The sequence below is a fragment of the Lissotriton helveticus genome, chromosome 2_1 (genome assembly GCF_964261635.1).
Source record: "Lissotriton helveticus chromosome 2_1, aLisHel1.1, whole genome shotgun sequence".
NCBI lineage: Eukaryota > Metazoa > Chordata > Amphibia > Caudata > Salamandridae > Lissotriton > Lissotriton helveticus.
Window position 1 is genome coordinate 25,100,015 of NC_136059.1, and position 17,829 is coordinate 25,117,843.

General features: G+C 41.6%; 1 protein-coding gene across 2 annotated transcripts in view; it reads right to left on the reverse strand.

Moving 5' to 3' along the window:
* The window catches only part of LOC144817678 (extracellular calcium-sensing receptor-like), a 144,778-nt gene that overhangs the window by 57,519 nt on the left and 69,430 nt on the right, over positions 1 to 17,829 (reverse strand). Inside the window, exons 3-4 of one of the 2 annotated variants that reach the window (XR_013606939.1) lie at positions 8,231 to 8,522; positions 6,352 to 6,763 (exon numbers count right to left, since the gene is read on the reverse strand). Coding sequence is in view for 1 of the 2 variants with exons in the window: in XM_078674422.1 (XP_078530548.1) it covers positions 8,231 to 8,522 (292 nt within the window). In the remaining variant the exon portion in view is untranslated. Of the gene's footprint in view, positions 1 to 6,351; positions 6,764 to 8,230; positions 8,523 to 17,829 lie in introns of those variants that run through there. The other variant, XM_078674422.1, reaches the window with a different exon arrangement.

Here is a 17,829-nt window from a genome sequence, read left to right on the forward strand (position 1 = left end):
TTCTTTTGAGCCTTATTAGACCTACAACATTTTGTGAAATGACCTCTTCTTTTGCATATAGAGCACGTCATTTTCCACCCAGGACATTCTTTGGCATTGGCTAGGTGACCTACATTCCCACATCGATAACATTTGAAATTAGTTGACTTTATATCTGAAATAGGATTTTTGTTATCATTAGAGTTCCCTACTTTAGGAACAGCTGATTTTTGTGTTGAAGCAACTGAAGAGGTTTTTATCTCCTTCACTTCAGTAGATCCTTTTTTTCTTCGGAAGTATTTTTCTGAATCACTTCAGAACAAGTATTAGAATGCTCATGTAATTTAAGTGCAGTAATAACGTCTTGTAAACTTGGGTTGTCTTTCTGCCATAGGTTGTCTTTTGCTTTCTCGAGAGAAGATCCAAGCATAAGCTGGTCTCTAAGTCTCTCATCTAAAGTACCAGCAAAAGAACACGTGGAAGCAAGTTTACGAAGAGAAGTAACATATTGCTCTATAGTTTCATCTTGTTTTTGCATTCTCTTGCCAAAGTAAAAACGCTCTAACACCATACTTAATTTTGGCAAATAATGTAGATCCATCTTCCTTATGCAAATTTCATATTCATTAAGCGCATTAGCTTCAGAATCAGGTAACTCAGGAAGATTTTCAAACACATTCTGGCCTTCTGAGCCCAGGCAATGCATAAATAAAGAAGACTTTCTCTCTGCACTGAGAGAAGTGCCACATACTCTGGTGTAATGAGCAAAGACCTTCTTCCATTTGAGCCAAGGAATGGGGGGATCACCTGGTTCAGAAAGGAAGAAGGGAGAAGCTGTGACATTCTGCATTTTGTATATAATCTAGAAATATGAAGTTGTGGTACTAAAATAAGTATAGAGACAAGTAAATGTATATATATAACGCAATATAAATTAATTCCAAATGCATGAAAAGGTTAAAATTTGCAGGCAGTGTCTGAAGATCGAGGTGGTAGTTATTCATAAATGTAGTCAGACTGTGCTGTCAAGTCAAGTCAAGCAGTCAAGCTGTGCTGATCAGCGAAGACAGGACCTGCATATGATACTAAACGCTGTGTCAAAACTGTGACAATCCAGGCAGTACCTTGAAGTGAGGCTGGGAGCAGGTTCCAGGGAACTTGAAACAGCACTTACGGTGTCCACAAGAAGTCAAAACCTCCTCAGAATATAGGTGACACATTTATTTTTGCAGCGACCCCATTTGCGCCAATATTCAGACAGAAAATCGTTGTTTTAGACGAAAAACAGGCTTAAAACTAAACGGAGCTCAGTGGGCGGCGGTCATCTTTAATTGCGCGCTTGCGTGTCTCCCCACACCTCTTATTCCAATGTGACTCCATCTCTCATTTTTGGAAAGAAGTGTCTGGTTTATTTTGGTCCCTACTGAGCATTCAGCTAAAGTTTGATGGCACTCATTCAAGAATTCCTAGACCAACAACTCAAATCACCCAGTGATAGGCTCCTGGTAGATATCTTACTGACTGCGACCTGTAAATCTGTTCTAACTATTTGGAAAAACACAGTGTAGTGTAGTCCAAAGGAATGAAGAACAGGCAGGTAGATGTGAAATATATAGGAGTTTGTTGTAAGGCTTAAACTTGAGACCTCATCCTCCAGAGTCCAGCAGATAACTGACTCTGTCCAGGTTAAACATTCTGAATCAGCACATTCCACATTAGAACTGTAAGTGTATGCAAGTAACTGAGAGCAGAGCATGTACAGGAGGTAAAGGATACCACAAGACCTCCCTCTTATCAATCATATACAACAAATAAACACAAAATGTAAAGAATTAAGTTGAAATACAATCATTAAAGCGAGAAGGAACAAATCTTTTCCTAGTAGATCTTATCACAAGACCAGAAGTAGACGGAAAAGACGAAGCTCCAGAAGTTGAAGGAATGGAAGAAGTATTTGAAACATTTTCTTCAACATTACTTGCGCGACACACAGCCACTCTGCTGAGATTCCACACTTTATGATCTTGTGTTCTAACCACATTACCTAAAAGCTTAATAACTTTTATTGGTTGACTAAATTTTGAAATACCAAACTTTCTCACAGGTAATTTAATTCTCACAATATCTCCAACACGCACAACGGTTTTCTTAACAGCCTTTCTCAAATCATACTCATTCTTCCTCTTTTCCACTCTTTCTATCTCTTTCTCTTTCCAATCACTGCTGGGACCTTCATGAACACCGAATTTCATTGAAATCCAAGAGGGTTTGAGAGGAGTGCAAGCTGACCTTCCTTTGAACAATACAAAAGGTGAGACACCAGTGGAGGAGTGTGTAGTAAATCTATATTCACACACTTTTTTCTTAATAGCTTCCTCCCAATTGTAACGGCAAACCAAAGCTAACTGCATGGTTTCTTTAAGAACCTTGATGAACCTTTCTACAATACCATTACTTTCTGGATGATACACAGAAGCACGTTTGTGAAGAATACCTCTCTCACTTAGAAAACTTTCAAACAGACTAGAAGTGAATTGCACCCCATTATCAGTAAGAACAGATTTTGGCAAACCTTCACTTGCAAATAGCTCATCCAAAAATGCCACAACAGAAGAAGAATCCACCTTATTCACAATTTTGATAAACGGCCACCTGGAAAACATGTCCACGCACACAATCACATACTTATCCTGACTACTTACTTTGACAGGACCTAGAATATCCAGAGAAACATCAACCCAAGAGCCCGTAGACTGTTTCCTGATTACCATAGGTTGTGTTCTACATTTCAGTATCTTATCACTCATGGAGCACTGTGGACAATCCCGCACAGATCTTTCAATTTCAGTGTCCATGGCAGGCCACCAATAAACCTCCCTGACTCTTGTTTTGGTTTTGGCAATACCCATATGACTAGAGTGAGCATTTTCTACAATCTTATGTCTCAATTTAATGGGAGGAACTAGTCTGCTACATCTCACTAGGAGACCATCCAATAAGGACAATTGATCCTTAACAGACCAAAAACTCTTTATCTCTTCACTACAGTCTTTCTTTTGGCACCAACCATCACGAACATATCCAATGACTTGTTGGAGAATAACATCAGACCGTAATTCACTGCACCATTCTTCTTTTGTGATGACACCCTGTGTGATTACACATACTTTTAAATTCTCAGACAAGTCTTCATTACAGAAGGAAAAATCATCATGTTGTTCAGGAATGGCATCACCCGTAAGCCTAGACAAACAGTCGGCTAAAATGTTATTCGAACCAGGTAAATAAGTTACATTGAATTCAAAATCTTGCAATGTAACAACCCATTTCCTTATCCTGTGTGAGATGCAATCAATCCCTTTTTTTCAAAAACTTCCTTAAGAGGTTTGTGGTCTTCTGAGATAATGGAAAACATTTTGCCCCACAGAAATTGTTTTTAACTTGTGGACTGCCCAATAGACTGCCAGAGCTTCTTTTTCCACCACCGAATAATTGTTCTCAGCACCCCTTAGTGGTCTTGAAATGAAGAGTATAGTGTTATCAACTTTCTCCCCTTTTTGCAAAAGAACAGCTCCAATACCTTTGCAACTGGCATCAGTCATGATATAAGAGTCCTTGGTGGGATCAAAACTAGCAAGATCTTGTGCATGATTGAGACAATTTTTGATGTGATCGTACTCCTCACAACAACTCTTGTCCCAAACAAATTCTTGTCCCTTTTTTAACAAATTTCGCAACTTTTCTGTTTTCTGGGCAAACCCTGGAACAAACTTATTATAAAACTCTGACATTCCCAGAAACTTGACCAACTCATCTTTACTGCTGGGATATTTAAGATTGGATATTGCTTCTACCAAAGAAGGTTTAGGTTTGATACCCGAGCCAGAAACAAGATGTCCAAGGTATTCAATTGTTTCCACTCTTAATTTACACTTATCCAATCTTAGAGTGAGTCCTGCGTCTTGCAATCTATCTAATACTGCACACACCCTGTCATCATGTTCTTTACGACCAACGCCATGAACCAAAATGTCATCTTGATAGACCTTAACCCCATGTAAACCACCTAAGATGCCCTCCATCACCCTCTGGAACACTGAGGCAGCTGATATTAGGCCAAAAGGCATCCTAAGAAATTTAAAAGTCCCAAAGGGAGTGATGAAAGTGGTGAAATCTTGACAAGATGGGTGTAGATTTACCTGCTGGTAGGCAGAGGAAAGATCTAACGTAGAAAAATGTGTGGCACCACCTAATGAGGATAACATTTCAGTTATGTTCGGGAGGGGATAATGGTCGACTATTACAGCTTTGTTTAGCTCTCTCATATCAATGCACAATCTTGCCTCGCCATTGGCCTTCCGAACCATCACGACTGGCGAAACCCATTCTGTGCCTTCAACTTCTTCTATGACACCACTGTTTTTAAGTTTATCTAGTTCTGCTTTCATTTTGTCACGAACCAACAGCGGAACATTCCTCACTTTAGCTACTATAGGGGTAAAGTTTTCTTTTAATTTTATTAAATGCAAGTACTTTTTAAGACATCCTAGTTTCTTTGAAAAGACACTTGGATATTTCTTGGCCCAATCAGTGTGATCTGAGACCGCTGCTACATTAACTGGAATTTCTCTCAAACACACTGAAGGAGACTGATTGGGATCAAGATAAACACCAAGATCCCTTTGGTGTTCCCAACTAATAAGAGAATCTCCTTTCATGGAGACATAAAACTTACCAGCTGTGACTCTCCCTTTGAAATCAATGGTACCAAGAAAGTAGCCTAAAAGGTTTATGATTTTGCCACCATACCCTCTAGGAATTATGTCTGGTTTGAGTAATTTCACTTTGTTCAGCAAGTATTTCTCGAAGAAAAATCTTGGAATCAACGTAATCCTAGCTCCTGAATCAAATAGTATGTTAACAACACATCCTTCAATAGATATATTTTCCATTGGACCATCAACCCCAACAGTGTTTATTTGCACACAACAGATTCTGTTTGTTCTTGCTCATATATATCTACTATCCGCACTTTCTTTTGAGCCTTATTAGACCTACAACATTTTGTGAAATGACCTCTTCTTTTGCATATAGAGCACGTCATTTTCCACCCAGGACATTCTTTGGCATTGGCTAGGTGACCTACATTCCCACATCGATAACATTTGAAATTAGCTGACTTTATATCTGAATTAGGATTTTTGTTATCATTAGAGTTCCCTACTTCAGGACCAGCTTATTTTTGTGTTGAAGCAACTGAAGAGGTTTTTATCTCCTTCACTTCAGTAGATCCTTTTTTTTCTTCGGAAGTATTTTTCCGAATCACTTCAGGACAAGTATTAGAATGCTCATGTAATTTAAGTGCAGTAATTACTTCTTGTAAACTTGGGTTGTCTTTCTGCCATAGGTTGTCTTTTGCTTTCTCGAGAGAAGATCCAAGCATAAGCTGGTCTCTAAGTCTCTCATCTAAAGTACCAGCAAAAGAACACGTGGAAGCAAGTTTACGAAGAGAAGTAACAGATTGCTCTATAGTTTCATCTTGTTTTTGCATTCTCTTGCCAAAGTGAAAACGCTCTAACACCATACTTAATTTTGGCAAATAATGTAGATCCATCTTCCTTATGCAAATTTCATATTCATTAAGCGCATTAGCTTCAGAATCAGGTAACTCAGGAAGATTTTCAAACACATCCTGGCCTTCTGAGCCCAGGCAATGCATAAATAAAGAAGACTTTCTCTCTGCACTGAGAGAAGTGCCACATACTCTGGTGTAATGAGCAAAGACCTTCTTCCATTTGAGCCAAGGAATGGGGGGATCACCTGGTTCAGAAAGGAAGAAGGGAGGAGCTGTGACATTCTGCATTTTGTATATAATCTAGAAATATGAAGTTGTGGTACTAAAATAAGTATAGAGACAAGTAAATGTATATATATAGCAATATAAATTAATTCCAAATGCATGAAAAGGTTAAAATTTGCAGGCAGTGTCTGAAGATCGAGGTGGTAGTTATTCATAAATGTAGTCAGACTGTGCTGTCAAGTCAAGTCAAGCAGTCAAGCTGTGCTGATCAGCGAAGACAGGACCAGCATATGATACTAAACGCTGTGTCAAAACTGTTGAAAACAGTTGTTAAGCTCACCGCTTGATTCAGTCTCGTAAATAAACGCTGTGCCGATCAGCGAAGACGGGCCCGACATGCAGGATGAAAACTGTGGTGACCGGCTTTGAGTCTGTATGGAGCTGTTGTTAAAACAAATCCAAGATGGTGGAGGACGTGTCGACGTCAGAGCATGGCTTACGTGCAAGAACGTGAGTAGAGTTCAGCGTGAGTAGCGTCCAAGTAACTTTCTTCCGGAATGACGGAAAGAGAATGGACGCTGGAACACTGCGGAGTGAAGACGACGTTGCCAAGCTCGCGCGTTGCTAGGTTGCCGTTTAAAAGGTAACACAACTGGAGAGGCTTGTTTTTTGAGTTAGAGTCTTAAAAGAAAATGTATGATTTGATTTCTTAATAACAGCACACAACAGTGGTAATAATCTTCGCAGCAGCAGCAGGCACGAACGTTTGACAGTCTGAAAAGCGCAGCAGCAGGCACAAACGTTTGACAGTTTGAAAGGCCCAGTAGCAGGCACGAATTTTAACAGTCTGAGAGGCTTCAGCGTGAAAACAATTTGTAAATTCTACCTTCAGTAGATGATGGTCACTTCTTGTTGTCAATAAACGGCAGCATCCATTGATTATTCCTGATCACAAGTGGCTATTATAGAGTTGAGTTGAGGTCTCTGAGCGTAGGTGTAGTCCAATCGTCGCCAAAATGTAGTGTAGTCCAAAGGAATGAAGAACAGGCAGGTAGATGTGAAATATATAGGAGTTTATTGTAAGGCATAAACTTGAGACCTCATCCTCCAGAGTCCAGCAGATAACTGACTCTGTCCAGGTTAAACATTCTGAATCAGCACATTCCACATTAGAACGGTAAGTGTATGCAAGTAACTGAGAGCAGAGCATGTACAGGAGATAAAGGATACCACACACAGCAGCTACTTTCAAGTCCTGGTTACATTGGATATTCTATCTGAGACAGGCAGACAACATTTCCCTCCTAAACTCCCCCTGCAAACCTCAGTCTAGACCTGTCTAGGAAACACTAGTTGACTATATTGCCCACACTAAACCTGCATGACCTCCATATTGAAGCAAATCTCCAAAATTGCAACTAGTAGCTATTACAATACTCAAACTTCTCACCACCTGTTTGCAACTTACCCAGATAGATATTGTCCTATTATATCCCCAAACAAGTCATGCCTTTTGTTATAGCTTACTTATGATATTATTGTAGTTGCTTGTGTCCATGTGATATGTTATATTATATTTTGCTATAGCTTGTTATTCAGGATCTGATTTAAATTAAGACCAAATTTGTTTGCTATGTTTTTTCATACTTTCTCATAAGGTGACATGTTTATTAGTAAACGTGTATAGTACACTCTATCTACTGACCTCCACATGTGCTCTGTACTACTGTATCATGCAACATTCTGTTTATTTATTTTTTGCTATAAAGCTAATAAAGTCTTTGAAATAAAAAAAGAAGTTATATTATATCTAAACGAAATGAAGAGTCCATTTTGCAATGCTAAAACATGAATTTTATATGCTTATTTCTATACTGTTCTAACATGGCATTCATGTTGTGTCTACATGCATCGTAAAGACCATCTTAAAAATAGACAAACAAAAATTCCAAGATGACTTTGCAAATGTTGGTGCAGTTCTTTAAGAATGAGAGAAGCTGATGGCAACAGTGGCAGGCAGTAGTCTATGGGGTGAGTTTAGGGAAAGAAAGGCAAGGGAGAGAGACATCAAGTTATAGCAAAAGAATCAGTGGAGAAAGGCGGGGGAGGGAGCAACATGGACATAGGACGGGAGGCCAAGGGTGACTGAGTAGGGTGGGATCATTTTTTATCACTGGCTTTCCCACTCTAGACAGAAATCCATCACATTCAAAACAATCTCATTCCTATTCCCCTAGACACAGTCCATCTTGACGTGACAGACAGTAACACAAGCAATCTATGTTTAATTTTAGCCTACTTCATACATCTACATTAGGAACAATTCCTTTGTTTATGTTCCTTATTTCACATGTTTACATTGAACTAGGCGTCCATTTTCAAGAATTATTTAAAAGAGTTGCCCAAACACACAAATCTTTGGGATGTTCAGTCACTAAACACGTTTCCTACCTGAGGATACCTGTAGATTCCTAGGAGCTGGGCTATTGAGAAGGATGTTGTAGATGACAGGTCTCCAATAAAGCCAACCAGTGTGTCATCACTCTGACAGCTGTAGTTTGGGACTGGATTCTCCCTCTTTGACAATATGGTAAATGTGGCTTGAAGAGCTTTCATCACACTATTGCAAGAATCATAGATCTGATAACCCAGAGTGAAGTTTCCTAAGAGATTAGGGTTTCTGTTGATCTCTTCTATGGCATAGATTAGAGCCAGCAGGTGCCGAAGATGGCGGAAGGATGGGCTGAAAGATAAACAGAAAGTTTGGCCCATGGTTCATGAAGTTCACATTTTAGCAGTTAGAACAAGGATATTAATACTACCCGTTGACACCAATTTGAAATGTGTTTTGAGAGTGGAGGACTCACAAATTATCACAAATGTGTTCCCCCTACATTGTTTTGGGATAAATGAATACCTATGGATACCATGAATCCACATAAAAAAGTGCATTTAAAAAGTAGATAATAGTAATGGAATGTGGCCTAAACATACACAAATGTGAAGCTGTAGGTGCTAAGAACATTAATATTGTACTATATGAAAGTATCATTATCACTGGGTGTATTGTAGTATCAAAATGGGTTACAATACCGTGAAGAGACTTGACAAACATTTTCTTCCTGATAGCAGAAGTCACCAGCATCGAGACTCTATATGTGATGTATGTCCAAGAAGTGATATTGTGAATGTGTTCCTGACGTTCTTATTTTTGTTGGTAAAACTCTAGCTGTCGTGATGTAAGGAGTGATAGAAAGATTATGCTCCTCATTGAGGACATAGTCTGCAGACACAAACTGACTGACTGATCATGGAACACCACAGCTTACTATTCCATGAAGGGAGACCTGCACACCTTCCTCACCTCATCAAAAACAAACTAGAACAAAGTGCAGGAGCTCTGGATTTCAATTTTACTAAATATATTGAATTTGTTATACAGATGAGTGGCTATACACATTTTTATTTCAGTCATTTGCTTAGTTGCCTGAATATGTCTTTGACTTAGGGAGGGGCTTTCATTAGGGTGTGTGATAATATGGTGATTTGGGGGCCCTTTTGGGAGGTGCTCGTTTTATGTTTGATATTTCTAGCTAACAGCCTCAGTGGTAATCTTCATCATAGTGGAGGTCATCAAGGGAACACGGTCATTCATTACTCTGGCTTACTCTTGACCACAGTTTACATGACACAAAACAGAGATCTCCAAGAGCTTGCTATGTGGCTCCAAGCAATGGACAGATTCAGGTTGTTGAAGGGATACTTATACAATTCTAGGGAATGTTCAATCGCATGTAGAGATGGGAGTCAACTCTTAGTGCCTGATTACAAGTTTGGCTGTCAGTGGACAGCTGGGCCAGCAGTGGTGGTGAAATGGCCTTGAGCACAGTGGTCCCACCCACCCTAATATGAGTTGTGAAGTATGCCAATTTGAGCAGCACCGCTGCTCCGTGGGCAGTGCCACCGTCCACATAGCGCAGAGGTGACAGTTGTGCAAAATGTGGCTCTGGGAGGTACGGACCGCCATTCAAACCTCCTGGCCTATTATGATTTGTGTTTTAGCTGACAGATGCCCTGCAATCCAAACATTCAACAAGATGCCTCACTAATCATCACAACATCACATTGTACACATCCTCCACCCGTCTGTAGCCAAAAAATACCTCATTATTGAACAGTCCTAAAAGTCAAATACACCTTTTCTCATTCTCATCTGTAGACAATTCACACATATCCCACATCAAAAGGCATTGCCACTCCATGGCATTGATCCAGCGGTTAAACAACAACAGATACTCTACTACCATACACTCACCTGGGCCCATAAACACACAATCGAGTAAACCACTGGGTTGTCAAGATTCTGATTTTCTTTCAATGTCTAGGATTAGTCTTAATTACCTTTACTAACCCTTCACAGATCAAAGAGTTCTTTCCTCTGGTTGATGAACCATTAGTTGAACTAATTGATGGTGATATTGACATAAAGCTAACTTACCTATACTTTAAATTGAAATAACCGCAGACTCCTTTTGAGTTTTTAAATCTTTATCTAAATTAAATGCATGTGAACCACTTCAAAAATGCAAAACAGACATCCTCATTCGTTGGACAGAAAATTCAATTATCAAAACACATACTTCAAATTCAATGCAATGAATTAAACTCTGAAAGGGAGAGGAAAGAAAGGAAAGAACACCTGCACATGTCATGAAAATATAATTACCAAGAATGGTGTGAAGACCAACCCCCTGGCCAAAGGGCTGGTAAGAGTCCCCCGGGATAGTTCAGGCAACAAAGACTTCAGGTCAGGTTTCAGGACAGGATAGTTGACCTCTCTAATACCGACGATTGCGCCGCACTCCTCTCTGACACTCTCTTCCTCCTCGAGATTCTTCCGCAAGTCTTATACTAACCCAATTAAATTAGGAAAGTATGTTCTGTTTCAGGGTCTGCATTGGATTCTTCATCAGCTTCCCACTGGGTCTCTCTCAGCACCAGCAATAGCAATCACCTGTTACACCGACAGCATCTCCCCTCTCATCATTTTCTCAGGCACTTACGCTAACTAACTAACTAAAGCTATCTTAATTATACCTTTCGTTCTGGTTGTTCCACCTATTAATGTTTCAATATCATAAAAATTCGAAATCTAATTGGTCAGACAAGGGGGAATGATTATCACACCATGACATAAAAATCTATTAAACTATTGTTCGCAAACCCATTCCCTTAATTTTCATTCATAGGTTTTACTTCCCACCTCCATTCACATTTCATTTGCTACATTTGTTAAAACTCTAACATGTACATCCATCCTGTTGAACTTTTCACCGTCTGGTTCTCAGGCCAGGACACTCTGCGCCCTTGGCTTGTATTCAAAATCATTGTCATCATTCCGGGTTCATTCTCAGTTAGACATGCACAGTTGTACAGTACAGTCACATGGCTCAGCTTTTTTCAGTTATACACAAGAGGCCCAAATGCGCACTAGTGATAAAATCAAAAGACAAATATTAGTTTAGAAAATAAAGTGGTCACACTGTATACCACCCAACTCTACTCTAGTTCCCTTTATTTATTAATCCTTTTCCAGCATTAGCATGAGTAAAACAGGCTGTTTTCTTTTCAGCAAAGCAGATGCCATGCATGTGAGCCTTTAAGACTCCATGTTAGTGCCTTCCGCCCACGCGCATACGTAGATGCAGTTGACTCATGTGCAGTAAAGATTCCCCGTTTAAATGCATTTTTAGTCCTTTGTTCGTGTTGTTTACGTCAGTAAACACATAAGCAAACTTGGGTAACCCGCGTGTTTGTGTGGTGCTCATTAGTTTTACACACAATTTTTTTATATCTGGTTAATAAGTTAAGGGAGCGGATTGCCTACGAGCAAGTCTCTTTTCTTCGAGTCCTTGCTCCATCAGCATCTCATGGAAGCAGTGACAAAAATGAATAGAGAGCATAATCTAAACAGTACCGTTACAATACCCATACACCATTGTACGAAACATGAAACTCTGAGACAGTGGACCATCCATTAACTAGCATATGCATGAAAAACTACATTTACAGTGGTTGCGTGAATTGACGGTACTCTGGGACAATGGATACAATAACAAAGTATCACACATGTGTATGCAATGGTCCCAAAGGATACACAAATATGAGATAGTAATTTACCTAACACAAGTCCAACATACATCAGCTGGAGAAGGGCAATGTCCGAGTAAAAGATACTGGCTAAGGCCAAATACTTACTTCACATAAACCAACACAATGCTAGGTCACATACATTATGTACACTTCCAACATCTCATACCAATGAATATGTCTCCGCGTCCACTGGAATTCCAGAACAGGTGCCAAGGTTAGTCCACAATAAACTCTTTGAAAGGGACTCCAATGTGATTCAAACTTGTTCAGACATAGCAGCATGTTCTGAAGGAACCCAATTTTGCCTTTCCCATTAAGATAAATGAAGAGAGAAATGTATCATCAAATGTCTAATTTTTTTAAGAAACAAATCAAAAAGGACAATGGTCAGTCCAATGTCCAGATGTGGAGCATCACATTGCTGTACCACGGCACTTTGTCAACACGATAATGTCAGGGAAACCTCCTCAGGAAGGGGCATCTAGTGGGCAGGCCAGGCATCTCAAAACTAATAAAAGAGGGAATGCAGATTGGTATTGGAGAGTTGTGGGTCAACTATGGAAGAGGGGGCAGTGGTTGGGGTAGATGCAAAGTCAAGGGGAACCAGATGGACATCTATGGGAGCCAGGGCAGGTGGGATAACAAGGGGTTGGCTTCGGGAGGTAGAGGGAGTGTTTGTCACTGTCATGGGTGTGCCTGTCAATGGTGCTAGTGTCAGGGGGTCTGAACTTAATTGTGTCTGTTCTTTGTGTGCTGTTGTGTGCTCTGTGGGTATGTGTGTGCTTCTGGTGCTAGTGGAGAGGGTCTGTTCAGTGGATGCTTACGTGAATGTCTTACTGAGTTTGCGGTGCATTGTGGTGCTGGTGGATGTTGTTGTGTGTGCATGCTTGCATCTGTATTGCTCTGGGACAGGTATGGGTAAAGGGATTTGGCTTTGGGAAGAGGCAAGAGATGTGGTGTAAATCTACTGTCAGTGAAGAGGCCGGAGCCTGAAAAGATCTGTGTAGGGCAAACATACCACTGTGAATGCCCTCTAGGAACTCAACCGGCTGGGCCATCACACTGCAATGCCCCTGGAGGGCACTCAGCACTGGATCCTGCCCAAAAGAGATACATCTTAGGAGGTCAATTGCCTCCTAACTCAGGGCAGGCATGGGAGCAGGGGTGGTACCCATCTGGGCTCAATAGATGAAGTGGGGAGACAGTAGTGCGGGTGGGATCAGTTATTTGTGGGGGAAGAAGAGGAGGGAGGGGGGAACGTTTAAGATTGTATGCAGAGGCGGCACTAACTAAGAATGTGACTGATACAATCAGGACTCATACCTATAAGACCATGCAGGTATGCAATGTGATGCAAAAAAGTGATTGTGTTTCCTCTGCTTGCCTCGTTCAATGCTTAAAAGACTGTGCAAATAGCTCAAAGGCATCTGCTTAAACCCAATGCACAAAAACATCTTACCTATATCATCATCAAATTAGCACACAGCACTACTCGGACAAAGTCTGCTTCAACTTGCAGCAGATGTAGGTGGTCTAACTTTGACAGGCACTAGAACCATACATTCCATGGCAATATCATTCTATCCACTGCTAGGGATAACCACAAGGCTCAATGTCCTCGGTAGTGGCACCATTCTCAGATTGTACGTCAACAAATCTAAGTTAGGTAGGTAGCCATAAGGTGTTCAGCTAAGACAATGAAATGGAGGTATCACCTGTGACCTGGTGAGGAGGAACATGAATTACGCAAAATACTTTGGCACACACAGTGAAGGTCTCAGACCCCAGGCGTCCTGCGCGATAAACGGGGATAAACTGAAGCGTTTTTTGCGTTTTGGCGTCTACGACTGCCTTTAATGTTTCCTAAGTAACCGCCTTTTCATAAGTGCCTTCCGGAGCAGATGCCATTACCTTTGCTGGAAGGAGTCAGCCTTTTCCCTTTCTCCCTTGCATAGCATTTAAAAAACGCTGCGCGTCACAGGCCGCTGCTTGGCTTACTGGCCCCCATCTGCTTGACAGTGTTGGTCTCCCAGATTCCCTTCCTTCGACAGATGGCGATTCTTGCTTTCGACCTCCCACGTTGGATTGCCTTTGCTGACCTCCTTCCTTCACGCTGGCCACATTTTGATTGTCCTGCGAGTAACATTCAGCGAGGCGCATCTGAACCACGACTGGCGTTTGCTGCGCCTTCCGCACTCGGAGAGGTGCCTCATCGTGTCCGACAACTAATCGGATTCCGAGCCAATTCTTATCGCTAAAGCTTGATACTCTGACCGTCTTTGTTTACTTTACATTTTGGACTTTAGATTGCATTTCTGGCAAGACTAATGTCCTATACCTTCCTAAAGATGACAGGCCTTATTTATGAGGCCTTGCGTCAATTTTGCGCTTCGGATGCGTCACTTTTTGTGACGCATTGGCAGCGTAAAACATCCCTCCTGTTGTGCACTATTTACAAAGTGATTCATCTAAGCAGATGCGTCACTTTGTAAACACCTGCGCTAAATTATACCTGTGTCAGGTATAATTTATGCAGTGGGGGTGTTCTATGAGATTTCACTGCGTCACTTCTAGGACGCTGTTGCGTAAAAATCGTGCGCTTGCCTCACAGCAGGCGTAAGACTAACGCAGGCCCTTTCACATGGGGCTTGCCCCATGTGAAAGGATGCATTGCTGGAGTTGCGTCACTTTTGTGACACACTTTGCGCTTACAGATACGTCAGAAATACTGACGTATCTGTAACTCCTTGCGACATGATGCGTCATACAGTAAATATGACGCATCAGGTATGTCGCAAGGCATGCGCACTGAGAAGTGAAGCATCGCTGCTTTCACGCAGCGATGCGTCATTTCTCATAAATGAGGCCCGTCATATTTGGAAAGTTTCTTAAACAACATTTCGAGAATTATTGGACTTTCTCTAACTACATGAATTGGGGTTAAACATATTTTTGGGTGAGTCAATTCTTCATTGCTTTGGCATAAAATGCAGAATATTTTGTTGTTCTGTTTTCAGTTGGAGACATATAAGAAATACTGCATTATTCAGGGTATTGATTCCTGTTCTGGTGAAGTGGTGTGGTCCCTCTAGCAAACCTTCCCCCAGCTCCCTAAGGAGAGTAGTCGAAGAGTGAGTGGTGCTGACGTCTAAGAGAGTGCAAACTGCTCTTCGCTCCTGTGGATTCTGACAAGGTCAGGTTAGTGGTTATTCTGCATTTGACTGAAGGACCATCACAGTGTCTCAACACCCACATCTGTCTACTCAAATCCTGTATGTCACTCATTAGGCATGATGTCAGGCACTCTATGCACCTGCAGAGAACATGTGTACTCAACCGCTCTACACACATACACAGCAATGCTATTGAGGATCAGTCTGTGACACCGACATTAAAGTTTACAAATGAACCCTGCCATTGCCACAGCAGGAAGACTGCAAGAGTGACCAATGTAACTATCAATTTAAAACAAATACACCCATGTGTACACACTCCTGTGTGTGGGTGCAAAACATCCTGTATACAGAACAGGAAGTAACATGGTCTAATAAACTTCGGACATTGACCTGTAATGTGGAGTACCACACCCTCATACTAGATGTAGGCTACAATTCTTTAAACTTGCCCTACTGCAAATGTTACCCTTCAAAAAATCCTATAAGATGTGTATGCCATAGTCTACGGAGAAATACAGGCACAAGTGGTAAAATATTGTCGTACAATGCGAGACACACCCCACAAAACCTGGTAAAGTTTAGAACTTCTTCTGCATCCTATGTGAACTGTATTCTGTTCTGCTAGTGACAGGAGTATAAAGCTAAAGTACAATGTCTGACTCTACACGACAGTCACCCCCTCCAAGCTGCTGTTGGGTCCTCAACTGCCCATTCGGATCAAGGAATGCCACTGCCAGGATGCGGCCCAATAGTGGACTCATCTTCTATCGCACTCCCCTTAGCTGGACTTCAGCGATGGCGCAGCTGGAATGTCTCAGGTCCTCCTCCCTTTTTCAGCAGTGGCCACTCCACCAGCAAAAGCTCCCCAGGGACTGCACACTATGGCCGATGACTTTGCATATAGCCTGCTTCTGATTGACATTGACCGGTACAGAGCTCATCTTTGAACCTTGAACCAGGCACTTTGAGGTGGGAGGCAACCGGGGACTCCATCCCTCATCGACCTTTGCGTCAGGAGGCGCTGTATCACTGTGAATGCACTGGAGGTGCATGAAGGAACCCACACACTCCTGCGGGGGGAGCCCATCCTTGAACCTTTCACCAGGCACTTTGAGGTGGGAGTCAGCCGGGGACTCCATCCCCCATCGACCTTTTCTCCGGGAGGCTCCGTGTCACCGCTAACGTACCGGAGGTGCATAAAAGAACCCCGGGGTCCTGCAGCAGGTGACGCGGCCGTGCCTGAGCAAAACCCGGACCAAGGAAGGGCCCATCTACGCCCATCTGTGGCAGGAAGAGACGGGGGAGGGAAACCCCCTTTGGATTTCATTGCTGCAAGCTGGTTTATTTGTCCCCAGCTGATATTTAGCTCTTCCTTTTTTCTATCGAAATTACATGTTTTTAAAGTAGACATCTTTATTGTGACTGTATCTAGGACCCTAATTAAATATCCCCGATTCATGCCCTTATGTGGTTATAACGAAACATATCCTTATAAAGGCATAAGAATCATGTCCATATTTAGTCATAGCCCATGCAGTCCAAACACGGCAAGGCTACTCCCATAGACTCCTAGAAAGTACAACGCGTTCTTTAAACAAACCAAGCCTCCAGCAGCCCGGGAATTCCCCCTGCTTTTGTTTTGATTTGCACAAGAACTCCGGGAGTCCAGAAAGACCTGTAAGTTCTTAGTGACGTCTTATGTCCAATCTTACGTCAAACCCGGCACCTTCCAGGTATAAATATACCAACGTTGCCTTAAGCAAACACACAGTGGTTTGGAGCAGAGTGGCTATCTACTTGCCCGACGCCCACCTGATGCGAGTGCCGAATGAAGCCGACCCTCCCATTTGACGCACTGAGAGAGATGCTGTCTTTTCTTCTGCCGAGAAATTCCAGCTCCGGTGTTTCCAGTCACCCTTGCGGGTTGCTGGGAGATCGAGTCCTGAGAGAGAGATACAAGACCTCCTTCATTCTATAACCAAGGTACGGAGCTGATTAAAACCTTAGGAGAATTCTTGATTCAGATTCTTGGCAAAAACCTAACTTAACTTAAACTGCAATTTACTTACTCCTTCCCACATATTAGGCTTAGGTCAGGTACACCGGGGTAGGCGTATCTTAGAAGCACCAGTTGAGTACGTTTAGTCAATGTTTTTATGTATGTATATGTTTTATCCGTTTCAAAGTATCATATGACTCAGAAACCATATCAATGCTTTTGCAGTATTATTTTATAATACTCCTTTTACTGTACGCACTTTACTTCATGATAAGTATTGCAATTGTGGCAACTCACTTCTCTTGCATGAGAAATAGGACTGCTCAATAAATAACACCTTTTATTGAAAACGCCCGTCTCTCTATTTCTCTGCACTCTGGTGAAACTAAGTATGCACGTGCAAAGTTGTCATGTTTCTGTGGTTGTCAGAAACTAATTCCTTCTTGTCTAATCAGGAAAGTTAACTCATTCCTGTTCATTCGAGAAAGTTTCTAGTGACCTCTGAGCTAGCTTGCAAACCTAATTAAGTCTAATATAGTCAGTAGATTACCAGATTAATTACTGAGGTAATTACTAGATTACCTCAGTCCTACGTCTAAACTGCTGTTTATATTATTCTAATGCACAGAGCCTATTGGGAATATAGGAACTACACTACATCTTAACCACTGTTAAGTGGCTATTTTCCTCTGGTGTTTGGTGATGGTAATGGAGTATTGTCC